At 46.5% G+C, this 20746-nt stretch overlaps 1 protein-coding gene across 2 annotated transcripts; it reads left to right on the plus strand.

The window, feature by feature from the left end:
* Positions 1-3487: 3487 nt before the first annotated feature.
* BMF (Bcl2 modifying factor) lies at positions 3488-19512 on the plus strand (the record flags this gene model as incomplete). Of its 2 annotated transcripts, XM_080618510.1 has the most annotated exons (4): positions 3488-3621; positions 4535-4855; positions 5791-5954; positions 19223-19512. In XM_080618510.1, 3 exons carry the CDS (start codon positions 4540-4542, stop codon positions 19322-19324), a joined length of 582 nt encoding a protein of 193 aa, XP_080474636.1. In that variant the 3' UTR covers positions 19325-19512. The 2 variants fall into 2 exon arrangements, with proteins under 2 accessions (XP_080474636.1, XP_080474637.1); XM_080618511.1 differs by lacking the exon at positions 3488-3621 and having other exon boundaries at positions 4540-4630.
* Between the last annotated feature and the right edge of the window lie 1234 nt (positions 19513-20746).

The following is a 20746-nucleotide window of genomic DNA, read 5'->3' on the forward strand; positions in this document are numbered from 1 at the left end:
TCTGTCCCTGGGGCTCCTGCTCCCAGGTAAGAAGCTTGTCTCCATGCTATTGTAGAAACTCTCTTGGCAGAGTGCGGTGAGTTTGGTGGTATAACTTGCCCCCGGTTCACAATTTTCCATTTCAGACTTGCTGTCTCTGTCTTGGTTTCGGTCTATTTACTCGGAGCCATTTCTTAACAATGTCTAATTTCCTCAAGGAATCCCTCTGAGTCCCCTCTCTTAGAAATGCTGCCATATCTTTTTTTTAATCACTGAAAGGCACAAATATCCTTCCTGAGCTCTCTTACCATCCAGCCTGATTATATACATAGATTTCAGTTTCCATACATTTTCTACACAGTAGGAGTTCCTAAAAATGTAGCCTCTGGGGATATAAAGTGTGGCCCCAACTGCAGCTCAGTGAGATGAAAACAAAGCCGATCAGGTACTGTTTTTACTGCTAATAAGCCTAACCAGCAGGCAGTTATTACTCAGTCTGGAAGACATAAGTGGTTGGACCCATAGCACACTCATTTTTTATTTATAGTGATGCACACTCAAATTAGAAGTATCCCTCCAGCAGCTGGCATTTTGCCAGGGCCTGACCAGCAGTATGATAAAATGTGAACATCTTGGAGATATGGAATGCCTTTTGTTGCCTTTTTCTTTTTTTTTTTTTTTAAATAGCATTCTTCTCCCCTCCTACTCATAGCTCCCTCGACTATCAGAAGTGGACAATGAGGCTTAATTAATTTAGGATCCCAGCCCTTACTGAAAATGAGAGAAATTAGTCCTTTTTCTTTCCACTTGGTGAAGTACAACTCAAACATGAGCGGATCTTCTCATAATAAAAAAAAGGCTCAAGCCTTCTGGCAAATAAAAGAGTAAAAATGCACCCTTGGACAAGAAATAAAAAGAAATGGGTTCTCGGAGAGGATCCATGTTATTAGCTTCTTAATCTATTAATGGCAACTGTAAATACATCACCCAAAATCACAGCGACTCTGAAGCATTCACTGGAGAGACTCACAAAGCCTGGTCAGGAGAACACCATCTCAGGTAATTTGCCTCACCTTCCTAGTAAATCGGTTTCCAATCTAACCCCTCCCCTGAGTTAAAGTTACAAACCTCAATAACTGTGTAGCAGACATGACCGCAATTAACATTACTTAGCTGCCAGCTGGACTTTAAAATCTCCCTTCCAAGTGATCTTGTTACATTGGTTTTAAGAAGAGCCTGCCAGGGTGCTGTGCTGAGAAGCTGGTCTGACCTCTCAGAACTTGCTGGTATTATGCTGTTGGCTTCAGGGGGAAGCTGATACATCAGTGACAGAGTGAGGGTAAATGGCGTTGAGCTGTTGTTCAAAGTGTGAGGCTTGGGGTTTTGTTTTGGGTTTTTGTTGTTGTTTGTTTTGTGGTTTTGTTTGGGGTTTTTTTTTGGGGGAGGAGGTTCTTAATCTTCTTAGTGTTGGGGCATCATAGAAAGTGTTATTGAGAATTTACATTTATTAACTTAGTTCTTTAGTCCTGTGCATTACTCATGCACAGGAAGGAACACGGTATACTGCAAAGCATTCCTTAACCCTTCATACCTTGATTTTCAAACTTAGAAAGTTCTCTTTGACTTTTAAAGTCATTTAAAAAGCCAATAAATAAGAGTTCCGCTGGAAAATAACTCGCTGAAGTCAAACTCCCATCAGTTCTAAACCCAGCCCAGCTGTGCCGGTAGCTCAGAGCTTGGCTCGTGATGACTGCTGTGGCTGGAGAATCAGGATCTGCCCTATCCCGGCACTGGGACCCGTGAAAATTGACGAAGACATTTACTGTTCCTCTGCTCCCACCTGGAATAGGATAGAGCAAGGCTGCTCTCCCCGTCATGCAGCCCTGTCTCTGGGCCGCAGGCTGGGCCTTCTCCTCCGCCTCGTTCCTCTCCTGGTACCGATGAGGAGAGCGGCGAAGGGCGTACCCGGGGTTCCCACAGCGGGGTGCTCGCCGCTGGGGTGACACACGGCAGTCCCTGCTCACCGCTCCCCTTGGCCGGGCAGGGTGAGCGTCCCGCGCGGCGTCGGTTACCCCCCGCGGCGTGTCCGCCCCTCAGCGCCCATTGGCCGGCGGGCGGAGGCGGGGCGCGGCACGGCGGGGGCGTGGCCGCCGTCAGCTGTTCGCGGTGCGCCCGGCGGCGGCGGCGGCAGTTCGGCGGTGGGAGGCGCGGTGGCGGCGGTGGTTCGACGTCTCGCTTCTCGGTGAGTGCCCGGGACGCTCTTTCGCCATTCGGGGCCGGCCCCTCAGGGGTTAGGTCTTCGGTCAGCGGCGGCGCCGAGGCCGGGCGCGATCGTGACAGGGAAGGGGGTTGCCCCCGGGGTAGTTCCGGCCCGGGCGGGAGGTGCAAAGCAGATTCTGTCGGGGGTCCCGCAGCGTCCCGGTGAGCTGGGAGAAGTGGGATGTAGGCTGGCTGGTAATGAGCCCGGTGGGCAACGATTCGCCGGTGTAGGCAGTGGGTAATCACCGGTACCAGCGCCAGCCGTCTCGCCGGGCGCGGGTGTCTCGTTCCACGGCGCTGTCGGAGGAGCCGCGTTTAACCCCGTCGGTTGGGGACGAATCGATGGGGCTGGGCCCCGGGAGAGGAAGAGTTAAGAGCAGTTGGAGGTGCCGGAGAGCGGCCGGCCAGCTTTGTTTTGGGAAGCTGGCACGCACGTGCGCGCTGAGCCCTCCCCCCGGCTCCCGGCACTAGCCTGTCAGCGGCCCGGCTCCGCGCGCAACCCCGGCTGGGGGTCCGGCTGCGGGCTCCCGTGTCGGTGCGGCCGGGCCCGAGCTGCCCGGTGCCGCTGCCCCTGGGCGCGGCGGATCCCGAGGAACGACGCGAAGAATCGGACCGTGTTGAGGGGGATCGAGCAAAACCTGTTGCTCTCTAACCCCTCTTCTGCTGGGGTTCGGGCTGCCCCGGGTAGTTCTGTGTCCTTGTCGCACTTCCTTGCCCGTGTCCCTGCGGGGCTCTGCCGGATGAGCCCTGGCAAGGCTTGCTGAAAAGACAAAACATGTTCTTGCCCTGCCTCTCTCTCAGGTGACCGCGGTCCAGCAGCAGAGCTGGCAGAAGCTCATCGCTGCTGTGCCTAAAGGCCCCTAATTCCTTTCGGTGTGCTGCTTTAAGCTATGGATGAGTATCTTACGAGTGCTGCGCCAAGACAGTCCTGCTGTCACCCGGGAGAGCCAGGCCAACTGTGGGCTGGTACCTGTTCTGCTCTGCAAACCCCTCTTTGGGAGTTGTGGATGAGCTGAGTGAACCGCTGAGATGTCACAGCTTGTACATAACCAGAGTGCCCCAGAGTTACACCCTGCACACATCGTTATTGCACTGCTCAGTCTCTTTGTCTCCTCTGGCGAGCTGATGTTGTAAGTGCTGCTCACCTGGGAGGAAATGGGAGCACCAAGGGGAGCACTGAACACAGCCTTATAAAATTATTATTAATGTCTCCTTTAGGCCTGAAATTCCTCTTGCTAGTCTTCCGTTCTGTTAAATGCTTCGCAAACCAGAGCAAAGGAAGAGACAAGAAGAGTTGAATTTCACTGCCTTGTTTGGAACTGGGTGGAAATCCTGGAGATGGATCTCTTAGGAGTCTGTCTTCCAATTGGGTTAGATGCACAGGTAACAGTAAAGGGACTTGAAGCATTTTTGGTAAATCTGTTTCTAATCGGTATATGCCTGCAAAGAGCTCTGAAATAGTGATTTAGAGATTACCTTTTTTTCTCTTCAGCCATCTTTGTCCAGCTTTGTGCTGCAGCAGAGCTCAGGAGTTTTTGCTGTGGCAGCTACAGGACTAAGAAGTCCTGCTTTAAACACTGACACCAGCAATACTTTTTCATTAGTAGTAGGGTGAACTAATGCACTGACAGTGCATGTAGGCTTGAGGGTAAGAGGGGTAATGAAGTGACTGCATTGCCAGGTTTGGGACATGTCTTAAGTTGAGCTAAGGGAAGAAATGAGAAGTTGGAAGTTGGCCCTTTTAGTGAGAAGTTATGGAAAGCTTCACAGAAATGGCTTTGCCAGCTCCCAAGTTTTGCATCCACTGGGGTTTCTTAAAAATCTAGCCTTGCAGTCTTGTGATTACAAGAGCCTTTCTTCATCAATAAGTGAAATATGGGAAAAAAGTTAATGGGGCATACTATAAAGTTCAAATATGGAAGCAAAGCAGACCCAAAGAAACTATATGGCTATGGGGCAATTTGAAGGATTGGGTTTACTTTTTAAGACAATGTTTTTTGAGTTTCTATGTGCTGAGGTTGGGGGTTGGCTCTCTCCTTGTGACCAGTTGTTGGGTTGGAGCTGTGGGTGGACTCTCAGACACATGTGAACTTTGTCTCTCTGGGCCGGCACTCAACGCAAAGTCCTGACCTTCACCACTTGCCTCTCCTGCCCATGCAAATGGGCAGCGCTGGGAGGGAGAGAACCAGGCAAGCAAGGAAAAAAGAGCTGTGTTTTGTTGTTGGAGCAGAAGGCATTCCATCACTGACAACGTTCTTGTGTCTTAGCTGTTTCTTCAAATGTCCCTTTATTGCAGGAGCAATGGATCGCCCCAGCTACCTGGAAGAGGACTATTCTAGCCTGGATGGGCTGGACGATGACGTGTTTCACTCTGATGACTTTGGACTTGCAGGTCAGCCTGGTGAGATGACTGCAACTGGCATTTTCACACAGAACCAGTCCTACAGCTGCCTTCTGGGGAGGTTTCAACTATTCCCCCTCACACACTGCTGTGGTCCCGGTATCAGGCATCCTGAGCAGCAGGACAAGGCAACTCAAACACTCAGCCCGTCCTCTTCCAGTCAGGATGTTATGTTGCCTTGTGGAGTCACTGAAGAGCCCCGGAGACTCTTCTATGGTAAGAGCACTCCAGTGTCACCAGCTTTGCAGCAAGGAAACTGTCCCTCTAGAACTTCCCCAATCAAGCAAGGTTTCTTTCATTAGGGCATTTTATTAAAGGACTGAAATGATTTTGCTTTGGTCCTACTCCCTCAGGAGAGATAACTTGTATTTTCTTACTCTCGCTTGTCCACTGCAGGAACCAGGCACTTGCTCATTGCTTCCGCTGTCTTTGATATTCCCACTCTTGTTCTTTTTGGCTTTATTCTGTCATGTTTTATGTTACTGCTAGATGTTTTAAGTGCTCACCATACCTCATATCCTATAATTTGCCCACATTTTTTAACTTCTAGTGGTCTCATCCACATAGGAAGACTCAGAAGTTTTCACTGGAGAGAATGAAATACAAAAATTTACACTTAGCAGGACAGCTTTTAGGCTCTTTACTGGAGTTAAGTTGTTGAACAAGTAGCACATCCATCCAGTATTTTACTAGTAACTGATGGGATACCATGCCACTTTGTGTATCTGATTCAGCTTTAATTCAAATCAGTCTCACTAAATGCCAGAAAACTGAGAAAAGTCTGGCAGAAAAGATACAGCAACCTTTAATGGGAGACAACTTGTGGCAGAGATCTTGTAAAACTGCAGAATTGTCATTAAAAAATTGTCAATTGTCATAATTGTAACTTGGCTGAACTATAAACAAGCAAATAGAACCACGTGTAAGATCCTGCCAGTCATTTGATTATAGGAAGCAACACAATGCTCTGCTTAATCAATACAAATCTTTACTGCATGCTTACGGTACACACTCATTGGGCTTCAAGAATTGGACTTCAGCGTGACTCGAAAATTTAGGCCTGTGTGCAGCTCTTCCCTCTATAAAGTGTACTGAGTAGAAAGGCTGTTCTTTCAGCTGGAAGAATGACTCTTCTGACGTCTGTTTTGTAGGGAATGCTGGTTACCGTTTACACATCCCTCCAGCTGACTTTGCATTGGATCCGCACCTCCAAGAGGAGCCTCAGGAAGGTCAGCGGGAAGCGCGTGCTGAGGTGCAGATTGCACGGAAGTTGCAGTGCATTGCTGACCAGTTCCACCGGCTCCACATACAGAGGGTAGGGTGTCTCTGCAGGGGTAGGTGGGGGGTAGCTACCCAGGAGCGCTGCTCTAGAAGACTGGCTCCAGGCATCAGCTAAGCAGGCTGTTGTCTAAGGCAGCAGACTGACAGCAGTGATGAAATGACAGCAGTATCCTGATGGATTTTGCTTATGCTAGATTGCTGGCTCTTCCTAAAGATTGGCAGGTGGAGGGAAGAGAATGTGTGGGATTGTATTTACTGCCTGGGAAGATAGCTGTTCTACATTAGCTGCTGCTATTCTAGCTCTTCCAGTTCATCTGCAACAGGGTCACTGAGGCTTTCCCCATGGATCTCCGCCTTGCTTCTTATTACAGCTTTTACTCTTCTTCTCCACTGTCCTCACCACCAGCATCTTCTCTTCTGTGGCCCAAGAGGCCATCTGTGACTTATATCAGCTCCTCATCTTGAAGATGACAACAAGCCTAGAGTCTTTTCTGACACTTTGTCGTCTAGGGGTAGTTCTCTTGTAGTGGAGTATATTTAGGTCATGGTAGACTTGCTAGCAGCTCCTCTGTCAGACTGTCCTAGCTAGTGCCTCAGACTTGTGACTAACTTCTTCACAACAAAAGACAGCTGTCATATGCCATCAGGTCTGAAAACCACACTCCAGAATCTTGATTTGTTTTCTTAGGAAAAAAAAAAAAAAGGAAACCTTGCTCTTCAAAGAAACAAAGCAAAACCAGCGTCCCTAAACCCCTTGATGCTTTGTGCCTTGCCCTCCTTCCCCTGCTGAGTTGAGGTGGAAATCCCAGCTCATGCAGTTTGTCAGAGGTGGCAGAGGTTTGGCAGTAGGCAGAACTTTGCCACTTCAATGCAAGGCCAACAAGGAGAATGTGTATCTGTTTGCATATGAAGAACCTGACACTTGATGACTTTAGAGAGGGACGGAAAGCTTATCTCACCTCAAGTGAGCTGGTGCTCCGTTAACTGTGGGATCTGTTGCAATTCTCCTCAAGGTAAGTGAGGATCTCTGTCCTGGTCAGAAAATGTGGCTTGTGGCTGTGCAGAGGTTTGGTCCTTGCTGTTTCATCAGAGAGACGAGGGAGTTCTGGAACTCTTCATCTCCAAATAGCAGAAGGATTAAAGCAGCTGTAACGGGAAGGTTAGCCTGTGGAAATGCAGATGGAGCCATGAATGTCATTTACCAAATTGCAGGAATAACAAGCTACTGTGAGATCTTTAACATATGCTGTGTGGCTGGGTGGGGTTTTCCCCAGTGCTACCTTTTCACCAGAGATAGCTGCAGACTCACCTCTCCCTCGCCAGGTTCTCGCGGGACAGGGCAGGTTAACCATGTCGGTGAGGAGCCCTTGGCGTGAAGTGGTGGAACTGGTTGTAACGTGAGCTGTCACCTCGGGGGAGTGTACCTATCTGATCTCTGTGCCGTGGAGACCCATCCAGCAATACCCACCCAACCCGGCCCCGCTGAAGCCGCCAGGGCCGGCCTCCTAGCCGCCCGGTGGCCCGGGGCTTGCTGCCCGCGGCGGGTGCAGACTGAGGGCCGCAGCCAGGCCCCGGGCCCCGGCCCAGCTTGCTGCAGGCCAGCCAGGCGTGCGGCCGCGTAGTAAACAAAAGCGTCCGCCACCGGCCAGCATGGGAGGAGTTCTGCTGCCTTTGTTTGAACTGGAAGAGCAACAAGTTGTAAAGGGGGGGAGCCGCTGAGCCATTTAAATTTGAAAACAAAACAGAAAAAATCCCAACCCCAACCCGAAAACTTAACCCCAGGACAGAGCAGTTCAGCCAGTGGTTCTCCACAGCCTGACCCTGGGATAGGCCTTGGCATTTGGATCTGTTAAGGGATTCTTTCTTGTTTGTCAGGAAAACTGAGTACTGAGCCACATACTAGTGTCCAAGGCACTGTTACCCGTGAAGTGTTTTGTTGTCATGCCCAATCCCTTCCCTCCCAGCCCTGCATGGAGGATTTACTCTGGCTTTTGGCACAGATCTGTGCAGGAGCCCCTCTGTCCTATGTGCAGTGACTCTTCCCACCCTGTTGCTGCAGAAGCAAGCAGCCTGCCCCTGCAGACATGTGAACTGGTTCACAACGTGTTGTGGTTTGAAAGGGGCAGTCTCTGGGACATGGAAAACTGGGCTGTCCTTTATCTTGCTGTGAAACTAATCCCGGATTTGGATGCCCCATTCCAGCTCGTCTCAAACATTTGGTCAAAACCAACTTTCCAGAGTTTTGTCTTGAATCAGATTTAGAATACCACAAAGTTAGTCACACCAATGTGGTCTTGCGAGGTCCTGAGAGAGAGCAAGTGTGGTTTTCAACAAGCTGTGCCTCTTTTTGGAGCCTAAAAAACATCTTATCTGTGAATGTGTGGAAAGAAAATGAGTGTGCCCTTTCAGTGGGAGTTAGGAAAAGCCTTCAGCATTGGAGTAATGCATTCAGCTAGCCCAGGAGTTGCCCTCTTATGGCTCTTGAGGTCTGTGAGACTCTGAGGCAGTTCAGGTATGGCTCCTGTTCTGCTGCCACGGCAGCAAGGCTGTGTTGACACAAAGCCTGCTGGTTAATGTACATCCCTGGCAGAGAGGAACTGAGCAGGCAATAGCTGCTATGGTTGACGTCACTGAGTTGTCACTGGACTCAGCCGCACGCACAGTGTAACCCCAGCCCACACTGGGAACCCTGGAGAGTCACTGTTATCTCTTCCCTGGGATCCTGAAGCTGTATGGTATTATTCTGCGGTTCTTGGCTATACAGAATATTTCTGGGTATGCATCTCATAAGAATAAGAGAGTTGGCAGCACCTATGCTTGCTTTTGGCATGTACATCATTTTCAGGGTTTAATTTCCCATTAATATATTAAACAAAACACAGTAGTTTAAAACCTGGCTTTTTCATCTTAAGATGCTGAATTTGTAATAGGAAGGACTTGAGCAACACTCTGTGCTCCTAAGTAGCAGAGCCCACTACAGATTGATCCAGTTTGCAAAGGGCTCTGCAAAATGACATGCAGGACCCATTTACGTCTTCTTGAGCTCTTTAGTACCTCTTACGTGTCTGAGGCCGCGTAGCTTCTGGCAGTGTTCCCTCTGTTGTGCTTTTCTCACCTTGCCCTGGAAAACAAAGGTAGAGGCAAGCCGTGCTTTCTGCAGGAGAACCCAGTACCTGTCTGCTCCTTCTTGGTTTGGAGCAAGTGTGCCTTTGTTGTGGGATCTGTGAACTGCTTGCCTGTGGCTGAGCTTAAAGAGTGCATTCTGAGATTATGGAGAACAGAGCTGAGTTTAGGGATCTGCTGGTCAGCTGGCTGGGATGTGCTGCCTGTGCCACACTGGCTGTGGCAACAAGTGCCTGGGCTGTGCTTCAGGTCCAAGTACACTTGAGTTTCCTCTCCTTGACAAGGGGCTTCAACCTGTGCTGAACCGATAATGTTTTTTGCAGCATGATATGCTGCTAGATGGGATGTGAGCAGACAACCGGGGATGGCAGCAGCAGTGTAAAGCCGCCCCATAGGAACATGGGGTTATACAAGAGTGGGGTGGATGACACTATATCAGAATCACACCCCTTCAATTTGACTTGCTCCACTGAGACACTGGAATGCTACAGATTTTCCAAATAAAATAACTCTTACTAAGCAGGCTGCAGTTTTGAGGGGACTGCTTTTATCACATCTTTTCTTCGTGATGATAAGATCACTTCACAGGGGATAAAATTGTCTCTTTAAGAGCCAAGGAGTGGTAGCCTTGAACAGTTCTGGGCTCTGGTCCAAGCAGAGCCACTGACTTGCTGTATGACCTCAGACAAGTCTCTTGACCTCCTTGTGCTTCAGTCAACCCATCTGGAAAGCTTGGTTTAAAAAAACCCGAGCCTCAATGAGAACCAGATGCTGAATCAGAGCTGAGCTTTCTTGAGTAAATAAGTGCATTACAAACAACAACAAAGCCCCTTTCCAACACATCAGGAATCCTGCAGTTGATTTAGTTATGCTGACCATGCTCAAAAATCCTCTGTGGATCTAACTCTAGAAAACTTTGTTTCTCCAAATTCCCCAATTAATTCAGCAAGTAACTCTCTTGCTGTCACTGTTACGAGCTCAAGCAGTTTGTGAAGATGAATGCCCGCATCCACACTGGGTATGAATAGTGAGGCATGTACCTGTTTGCCCCAAGTTTGCCCCTGGACACTGAAAATGTCCAGGAGGAAATGTTGTTTTCCTTTGAAAGTGAAACTTGTTACGTTTTGCATACTTTTTCCCCTCTGTCTCTCATGAGAGTTATCGGGGCCTCCTCTGAGACACTTCTGCTTATGCGATGGGGAGCCCATGTCTCTTGTCAGAAACCTAGTGGTGTGAGAGATTGGGTGTACAGTGCTATGTGTGTATCATTTATCCCAAACTCCATCAGGCTTTTCTCCATCGTTTATTGAGGACACTCAGGGAAATTTAAACTTTTTTAAACTGGAATTGTTTGCAGGAAACTGTCCTTTATGATGACTTTACATTTTAGGAAAAGTGTTCAGAAAAGCTTCCTAATAATGTAATGCTCTCAAACCGTCCTGCATTTGAGCCTGTAGCAACAGCAGCTCCATACTTTACTTGTATCTGCAGTCTCTTTGAGACTTGTGGTAAGTGCTTTCATTTGTTTCCTGAGTAGCTCTGTACATTTCAGGATCTTCTCTGCTGCTAGCTAATGCTTTTTGGTCCGTGCTGCTGTGGCTGTGGAAAGTAGTGGGTCATCTCTTCAGTTCTGCTGTCTATGGGTTGTCCATCAGTGCAGGACTTGAATTTCCAGCTGAGGATGCAGGAGCATGGTGAGGGAGAGTACCAGATAGAGAACTGCTGATGTGAGCAAGCCCAGTTTGGAGGGCAGGGGTTAAGCTGGGTATGAGGTTGGGAAGATTGAAACGTAAAGCAAAGTTCTTGCAGGGACATGGAATTGGGATCCTAGGCTTGAAGAAAGGAGTGTGCCATAGAGGGAAGAGGAATTCTCACAGTCAGTGGAGACATGGAGACAGATTGGGTTTGGGTTCTTTGTGGGTTTTTTGCTTAATAATGTTGTTGGGTTTTTTTTGTTTTGTTTTGTTTTGTTTGGTTTGGTTTTTTCTTTTCATTTTGACCAATGACAATGAAGCTTGGGCTTGAAAGGGCACCTTCCCCTATGCGTACAAATGACACAGCAACCTGTTGGCCCTTGTCTAGCACCTGTTATGAAGTCTTGCTGCCTGTGGAGCTAATTACTTGACACTTAGGTTAACAGAAACTTGCTAGACCCTTTCACATCTGATCTGAATTGAAATTATTTGGTATATTAAGACACTGAGAACAAGAACATACTTATTCTCCTGTTTAAATCATATTTCTCCCTTATCTTGAATGTTACATACAGTTCTGGTTTCCTTCTTCCAAAAATGATGCAGCAAAATTGGAAAAGGTTCAGAGAAAGGCAAGAGGATGATGAAACTTCCATATGAAAAATGAAAAAATGGGCTAGGACTGCTAAGCCTAAAAAAGACATAAAGCAAGAGGGCAGCAATATTAAACGGAAATCAAAAGTGACATGAAGGAGATGGATGGACTAATCTCAGTACAAGAACTAGGCAAAATCAAGTTAAGCTAGTAGGAGCCAGCTCAAAGAAAATGAGGTAATTTTTAGTGCAATACATAGCTCTGTGGAGCTATCTGTATGCTTTGTCAAGGCATATTGTGCATCCCAGTGTTTTATCTAGGTTCAAGGGGAATCGGGACAAGTTTATGGTCATTGAAGGAGACATTAAATAAACAGAAACCCGATCTGACTCGGGAAGTACTAAGCTCAAACTAGTTAGTTGGTGAAAGAGTATTAGGGGGAGCTATTGCATGTACTTGCCCTCTGCCTTTCCTCCTGCAGCCACACAAGGCTGCTGTTGGAAGCTGGGCTATACAAACTGTTGATGCAACAGTCACATACAAGCATTGTGTATCGGTTTACTAAAAAACCCACAAAACTTTTGCATCAGCCTAATCTATCCTTCTTCTCTATGCTTTCAGCTGACAAAAGATTTAGATATATTATGGTTTAGTTCCTGCTGAAAATAGGAGATGATGTTAAAAAGCAAAGCTTCCTGCCTAGCTCTGGTAGAGGAAGTGGGCAGAGGATAAGGGAGCTGGGTGGCAGAAGATCAGTGCAAGCTCTGTGCAATGCCACTTTGTGCATCCTTCACCCTGCTGGACACAGGACTGCAGTGTCTTAAGGCAGTGGGGCCACAACCTCAAAATATCAAGATTGCACACATTAAAAAGCATAAAATAATTCTTTGAGCAGCACATGTAAATTGTTTTGCAGTATTTCTAACATCACCTGCAGTATCGCTGTGTGATTTAAATAGCATTCAGTACTGCTGCTTCTGTACAGCCCCAGTAGTCTCACAGGCTTTTGCATGGCCTTGGCTCTTGCAGCACCATGCTGGCTGTGACAGTAATAATGTGCTTTCTCCTTGTAGCAGTGTGACAGCTGAGAAATTATTTTTCAATTAAGAAACAATTGCGGTAGTATCCCACTTCTTTTTTAGTGTGGGAGACTAGGAAATGCAGGTTATAACTTGTCTGAGATCATGCAGGGATTGCTGATTGGAACCCAGTTGTTCTGTCTCCAGTCCTCCGCTTAGGTTGGTTGATCTTATTAAGATACTGCCATCTCTGAGGGGAATGATGAGATGTTTGGACTGATTATTTATGGTGAGGAGTGTGCATGTTTGTATTTTACTCAATTAAATTTTATAGTGGAAAGGCAGGAAAGCAAGTGCCCAACTGCAGTCCTTTGTTTCAAGCCATTGAGGAGGAATGTCCCGCTAGCCTTTTATAGTCTCTGTTTGGGTTTTTTTTGTTGTTGTTGTTTCTCCTTGGTAGCTACCCTTGCCAGTGGCAGAGCAATCTTTCTGAGGACCGTACTACAGCAGAAAGAATAGTGATCTAAAAATAAAAGCGGTGAGGCAACTTCTGTTAACCCCAGTTCGGCTTTTCCTGATGTAACGCCTGACGGGACGCTGGCGATAGGGCACTGCAGCCACCCGCCGAGCAGAGCCCCCGATAGGGTCTGTTCCATCAGGAGGAGCCGGGGCCGTGCGTGAGAGCGGCTGTGCCGGGCAGTGTTTGCGCTCCGGCTGCTGCTGTGTTTATATCGCTCTCTAAATTTAGCCTGTGAGTCACCAGAACTGCTGACGAGAGGCTGCTGTGCCCGCAGGCTCCAGCGCTGCACCTGCCCTCCCGCCCGCCCGCGGGCTCCCCTCGCAGCCGGACAGCCCTGCGCACCCCCCGCCCCTCCGCGACCGTATTTTCCTGTAAAAACTGTTAAAAGTGTTATTTTAACAACCCCCCGAGGTAAGCTTTAATCACCAGGGGGTGTCTCCCGCGCACTGAGCAGTTTGGGGAGCACTTCTCTTCTGCTGCTGGTGAGGAAATGGATGCGACGTAAAGATCAGTCCACCTCACAGCCGGTGCAGGTTCGGTGCTCAACAGAGTAAGGTGTGAAGCAGCTCTGTTAGTTCACACTTTGGGGTCTCACTGAACAGACCTGCCTGCACTTGCTGCTTGCAGCTGTGGGTGTGAGCAAGGGTGGGTGTCTTCTGGGCACAGAGGCCAGGTCTGGGCATCTCTTGTGCACCCTCATCCCCCCCATCACGGGGGTGAATCCCCCCGAGACCCCATGGCGCAGGTAGACAGTGGCATCAGGTGTGGCTGTATGGAAATGCAAGACCCTTATTTACTGTATGTATGGAAAACAAGGCGGTGTGCCCCCCCCCGCCAGGGTGCAGGAGGGGAAGGCTGGGGGCCTGGGAACGTGGTGGCCCGTGGTTGCCCTTCCCAGGTTGCCGTCAGCTGGCTGTTGCCATGGCGTCTGTCTGCTTCCCCTTCCTGCCCGCTCTGGAGAGGATGGAGCGAGTGGCTGTGTTTGTTTTTGAGCTATGAGAAAGTTGAGAGCAAGCTCACCTGCACAGCTGTGCCTGCAGCAGGTTTGGGGCAGTGAGCATTGCTGTTTGCCGCTCGGACCAGCGCCTTGGCCCAGGTCAGTGCCGTACCCCCTTGCTTGGGCTGGGCAGCCCATAAAGCGGTTATGGGGATTTGCTGCGCCTGCATCCCTCCTGCTGCGCCTGCTCCTGTGTATGCTCTCTACGCAAACATATGTCACTTATCTTACTTTGCAAAGCCTGATGGAGGCTTTGCAAAAGGAAGCAGTACTTGAGGTGACGCCTTTTTCCACCACAAGTTTAGTCCCACATATGAGAGCCATGGGGTTTGCAAGCCAGATGGATGCAGGTCCCTGAGGAAGATCCTCATCCTCTTGTCTCTGTCACCACAAGGAATCATGCTGCTAAGCTCCTCTTTCAGTTTTTCTCTGTTACCATCTCCTTTTTTTTTCCCTGCTGCTTTTACACATGCATTATTCTTTGGTCATTAGGAATCACAGCTGGAAAGATTTGTATTTGACTTCCATTGGCCTGCATTTCTCTCTCCAGCGGGGGCCACCTTCTGTAACCTCTGTTGCCTTGGGGACTGTGACTTTCTAGTCTTTCTGAGCTAAAGCATATTTTGTGGTAGCACAATATGCCCCCAGCCACCTGGCAGCCAAAACAGCCTTCAGGGATGAGTCAGCAACTGCTCCCGGTGTGCAAGTATTTTTGTTTTCAGTGAAAAAATAAAATCCCACAACTTATTGCAAATACTTGTATTAGTCATTAAAGGAAGAATGATGTTTTTGTGTACATATATGCCATTCTTCTTCTTTTGCTGTAATAGTGCCATTTATGGCCATATTTTAATCCTTCTAGTTAAGATGGGATCAGAATTTGACCCTTACCCATCTGGAAGCCGTGAAGCAAAGTCAGAAGTTGCCCATAAGATCAAGAGGGTAGACAGGTGCACTGTTGTGTATACGTGGTAGGAATGTACCAGACCCACATACGTCCTGTGCATGATGGGGGATATTAATGGCACATATGTATTGGGTGGAAAAGTGAATCCTATTCATCTGTTAAACATTTATGTTCAAGGATTCAAGGAGCTGTCAGAGTAACAACATTTTCTTCAAAGTCTGTTGCCTGTCCTGGTCTTCCCTTGATCACCCCATGCAAGGGCTTGGTAGGAGTAGAAGATTTTCACATCTGGGGTCCTATTTAACTGATACATATCTGTATGCTTACAATGTAAAACATCTATTGGGAGTAAATTATGGGGAGGGAATAAGCTTTGGGTCAATCATGTCCCTCTTTCGTTTGCTTCCAGTAAATGTCTTTGCTTTTTGTGTTTGTTTACCAGTATTCTGGCTTTTGGTTCAGTGCAGTTCACGGAATAGGCTTCACTAATGTACTATTGCTGCAGAGGACACTTTTCCTGTAAAATGGCCTTTCCTTGTGACTCACTGAAGCATTCATGCTAACGCCTCAGACAGACAGTCTCTTAAGGATATCCCCTTTAAAAAGCAGCAGCTGCAATAGGAAATGGTTTTATGTGTTTCCAGCTTTGTGTTGACTTACTGTACTCACAAGTCTAGTCTTTAGTTACAGTTAGTACAGAGGGCAAAAGGAGCTTTCTTCCATCCTGGGAAAGAAGTGTCAAAATGATCAGTGTGTTGCCACTGCATGGAGGTGGCAAAGTGTTCATCCCTGATACTTTTGTGCAGTAGTGACTCTTGGGATTGAATTGTTTTGATGAGGGACAAATCATCACAGTGAAGCATAGGAAAATTATAAACCTGTGTTACAATAGTTATGAGTCTTAGAAATCTGTAGGAATTTACTTGAAACATATTGCATCTGAAAAAATTAGATGCCAGATTCATGGAGCCACTCTCCTGAGTTTTCTGTCCTTCCTGGCAGCTAAATTATACCACACCAAAAAACCCTCAGTCTTGAAATGTTTGAGTATTTTGGTCTTGGCAGAGGTGTGTGTAGGGAAAAGCTACCGAAAGTTGTGAAAAGGACATTTTTTAGGCTAGGGCAGTTTTTTCCATAAATTGTTTACTCTCTACTGCAAAGAGTATCTGCCATTTCCATTCTGTGGCTCTTGTTCCATGCTGAATTAGTACCGCGGAAAGCAGATCAGTCCAGAAGTGAAGCCATAACTCTATAAACCTTGTTTGCTAGCCTTGCTGCTGAAACAAGAAGTCCAGCTTACTCTTTCTTTACAACCTTTTTACAACCTTTCTGTTGTGCTGGCACAAGCTTCAGCTTGGCTACATGATGCCACGGATCACATGGGTTAGGATCCATAGTAAAGGCAACTTCTTTATCGAATTACTTCTGACCTTGCTCACTGTCCTGCTCTAGTTCACTTTTCTGCACTAGTATGAGGAGATGACAGTGTGAGCAGGCTGCTTTCGTACACAAGCCAGTGAAAGTGTGTGTGGGATTACACCACCACTGAAGGAAATGCTGGCTGAGTACTGACCCATGGAAATACAAACCCTAGGTCTAGGAATAAAACCTGGAAAGCTGCCCTCAGCCTATTGCTCTATTTTTTTTCACAAAATTAATGGTGTCAGCATCCTTCATAAAGGGATTTGAGATCTTATGCTTCTTGTAAGCAGCGGGAAACAAGGGTTTTCCATGCTCTTGCATGGAAATCACGTTGAGTGTCTTAGGCAAGTAATGGGAAACATTTTTAACTGGAGAAGGACAAAAATGCTGTACCAAAAAAATGGCTTCAAGAGACAGTGAAACAAACACAATAGAATAGAAAGTAAAAAAAAAAAAAAAGAATTTTTCTCAGGATTTGTGATACCACTTCCCACTGGTTCTTTTGCAGGTCCGTAACTCTTCCTAAAGTAGAGCTCTAAAACTCTTAGTTACAAAATAAAACCAAAACCTAGTACCTTCCTGAAAAAGACCTTCCTCCTTCACAAAAAAATAAAGGGAGGAGGATGAGCTCAATCCTTCCACTGGTTTTCACTGAATGTGGCCTCCTTTACCTATCACTGCAAAGAACAAGTAATCCTTCTCTTGTGAGGTGACATGTAAAGCTTAAGGAGGAGACAGAATATTTAGAAACCTATTATGGTGTGTGAGAAGCACAAAGCTGCCTCCTACATGAAGTGGGACATTAATACAGGGAGTCTTACATCTGTTTGTCCTCCACACAGTGTGGCATAGTCATTTTCCATACTAAGTCCCTATAAGACACTTTACCCTCTTGGCTGCCAGTAGAATAAAATAATCTGCCAAAGCAGATTGTCTTCAGAGCATCTATGGTATGTTTCTCCATGCTTTCCTATCATAGTTCCTTACAGGAGAAGACTGCAGAAGAAGGCATTGTGCTCACATGCCACTTCATTGAATGCTACCCAGAAATCTGTGTTTAGCACAGAGTTAAACAGAACAGTCCACTTAATCTGTAGTAGCTTGATAAAAACTTGGTATCTAGATGTCATCAAGACATTGTGGTCCCACATGCATGTTCAAGCAGATTTGGGAATGTGGCTCTATGGGGGAGGATAAGAAGAATCTTTGGAGTTTGATGAGGAAGGGCAAGCCTCGTCAGACTGAGATGCAAGTAACAAAACAAAAAGCATCTTGCTTTTTGAGACCAAGATAGGTTTTTGTAACCCAGCCCTAAGAGGTAGTTTATAAAAGCTTGTTTTCACCTGTAAACCTAGCAGTGTCTGCCTGGTCAGTCACTACAGACTGAACCCAGGGCTGGTTACTTGAAAATAAATGATACCAGGCTCTTAGAGTCGCTGTCTGTGGGTTATGCCCCAAGCACAATGGTGTTGAAATGTGTAATGGTATCTGTGTGAACTCTTCTAAATTCAGGAGACAAATGTTAAGTCTTGAGGGTAAGAAGAGTGATGCACTACTAAGGTGCAAGCTGAACACACATTTTCTGATGCCTGTTTTGTGTGTACTTGTGGTTCAGCTGGTGCAGATCTACTGGGGCTGAAATACAAACATAATTTAATGACTACCTGGAAGGGCTTTGAAGAGCTGTCTGTTGACACATCTCCAATACACCAACTCTGGGTGCAACTCTCTCTTATTTGTGATTACGTAAAGAATGCCTTGCAACTGGGTTGTTCTGCCCTGTTGGGCTAATCTGAGTTGAAACATCTTGTTCATATAATGTGCTTCAGTGCTCTTTTATGAACTCCTGTGTACTGAGGCAAAGTTGTTGGAAGCCAGTCTTCTATTTCCTTGTCTGCTGGGGATTGGGGCAGGGGGGAGGGTGTAGATTGGGGCTGGTTTGTTTTGTTTTCCAGAAATGATCAGTCCTGCTTAGCAAATATGGAATTCTGGATGGGAAAACAAAGACTGACTTCTAATAGAGGGTTGGTTATTGAGGTGAAATAGTATCCCAGGCTGGGCAATGTAAAGAGAAACCCACCTGTTTGTGTGAGATATCATTAAACTGCGGGAAGGTGGGGGTATAATCGGAGCCACTTTTGCAGGGGTGATTACATATAACAAAAGAAGGAACAGTGTCCCTGCCCCAAAGCTCTGTTATAGAGTCTGGTGTCCCCCTGAAACTCAACTCCCATGTTTCTTCCTTGACAATGGGACCTGAAATAACCTCTTGGTTTTGGTTCTTTGTGTGTTTTCAAGTATGTTCTTGCTTAAGGTTTAATTGGCTCCAGTCAGTAGGAAAGGGCTCCAAGGCTGATTATTTATGGCTTACTGTCAAAAGTGGCTATAAAAAGGGCAGCATTATCTTGGAGATGCTGGGAAGGAAAATGTGGTGGGGGGAGGGTGGGGGAGTGTGTGTGTGCACGAATGTGTTTTCTTGTACTAGATGAAATCAGAGTTTTGCTGTCTCAGCAGTGTGGTTTAAATTGAAGATTAACCCTTTGACCTTCACGGTGTCAAATCACTTACAGATGGATCACCAGTTATATTTTTTTCTTCTTTTTTTTTTTTTTTTTTACTTTTGGGGTGAAGGGGGGCTTTTTTTTTTTACAAAAAAAAAAAAAAAGAGAGGTTGTTTGTTCATGCAGCTGGGGCTTTTGAAAGGCTCAGAAGCCAATCTGATTAAAAACAGCACTTGGCTAAACTCTGCAAAATCCTACAAGCACAAAAAAAAAGTTTAATCCTCTTGTGCACAATGCATAAAGGGTCTGCTCTTTTCTTTTTGTAATGTTAGAGCTACAATTATTTCTGGAGAACTTATCATTTCCCTCTCCCCCCTCTTGCCTTGCTGCACCCCCTTGTTATGCTGATGGGATTAAAGTGTCTGCTCTTGAAAAGTGTAACTGAGTTGTTATTGGAAAAGAGAAGTGGTATGTTGCAATTTTAGAAATATAAATAACCTTGCTCCAACTGTTCTTCTCTACAGCATCAGCAGAACAGAAATCAAGTATGGTGGCAGCTTTTTCTCTTCCTACACAACTTGGCCTTAAATGCGGAGGTGAACAGGAACCACACTGGGCAGAGGTGAGCTTCGCCTGCCTGTTTCAGGCCGCATCCAGTCTGCAGGGAGCACTGAACAAACACTGGTTCGGGGGCGAGACATTGCACACCGCCGGCCGGATGTGAGGACTGAATTTCTGACACTCGTCTTCAAGTTTGAGGGTTTTTACGGACTCTTCTTTGCCGCTGCCTGCCTCGCGGGGCAGGGAGCTCTTGTCCAACACTGTCGAAGGAAAGCCAGAATGTGGGTGTGTTTGGTAAAGCTTGCTGCTGGCTCCCCACGCCGGTGACCTCTGTGCAAGGGAGGCAGGTATTAGACTAAGGGCTTCCTCTGCCCTGTGTGTTAGTCAATGGTAGAGTGCAGGAGTGTCATTTTGGCTGCTAATTATAAATGATGTCTGGGATTGATGACTCTAAATATGCTTTGGGTATCTGCCAGAGCAGAGATGCTCGATTCCTCCACAAAGAAAGTTCTTTTTAGCAATGAAAACATTCAAGTAGCTTATATACATGAGGTTACTTGTTTTCTGCATGGGTTACTGTTTATTTCCTTGCATGCTGTGTGAGAGAACATCACAAAGAAATCTGATCTCTTCAGTCTTTCCACTGGGCACCAGTTGTAGTTCTCTCACATGAAGTTGTTCTTTGTCATTACCATCAATAGACAAAATCATTTCAGTAGAACTGTCTTAAAATTAAACCTTGTGGGGGTTGCTGGTGGCTATTAGTTTCTGCCACTGTTTGTTTCCAGTTCAGTGTTCACAGTGCCCGTGAGCCAGCATAAAGCCAAAAACCATGGAATATGGCACAAGCATCATTCTTCTACAATGCTAATGTATATGTTTTTATTAGTTTTATGATGGGTGTTTATTTTGTTTTGGTTTTCTTTACTTGTACTATAACATGGTTGATCAGGAAGGCTTAGGTCCCAGGCATCTGATAGTTTTGCTTCAGGATTTGACTGGGAAATTAATTAGCAACTAGTCTGACATATACACTGTATAAGCAGTCTGTCCATTACTCTAGTGTGTAATGTTTGGAGGCTACTGTAAGCATATTTGACTAGCAGCAGTAGTATGACTTCAAGGGAGATCTTCTAACAGTTCCCAGTTTGTATCACTCAGAAGGTTGTCCATATGACTGATACTATTGGACCAGCACAGGAAAATTACCCTACCAAAAGGAAGTAGCCTTTAATATCGATGGCTACTGTCTGTAGCCTTAACTATCATTAGTTCATAAACCCAGTGACAACTAGGGTAAAACACAAACAGAAAGGCAATACAGACTGTATTTTCTTCAGACCATTTCCATATTGCCACTGCACCTTGTTGTAGGCCTCAAATGATACCAGTATGAGGAAGAGCTGTCCAAAGAATTGCTCTTCAGTGTTGTTACAGATGTTGACTTCAGGTGTTGATGAATTCAGCTCTTGGTCCACTCTGAAAAT

The sequence above is a fragment of the Psittacula echo genome, assembly GCF_963264785.1.
Source record: "Psittacula echo genome assembly, chromosome: 5".
Classification (NCBI taxonomy): domain Eukaryota; kingdom Metazoa; phylum Chordata; class Aves; order Psittaciformes; family Psittacidae; genus Psittacula; species Psittacula echo.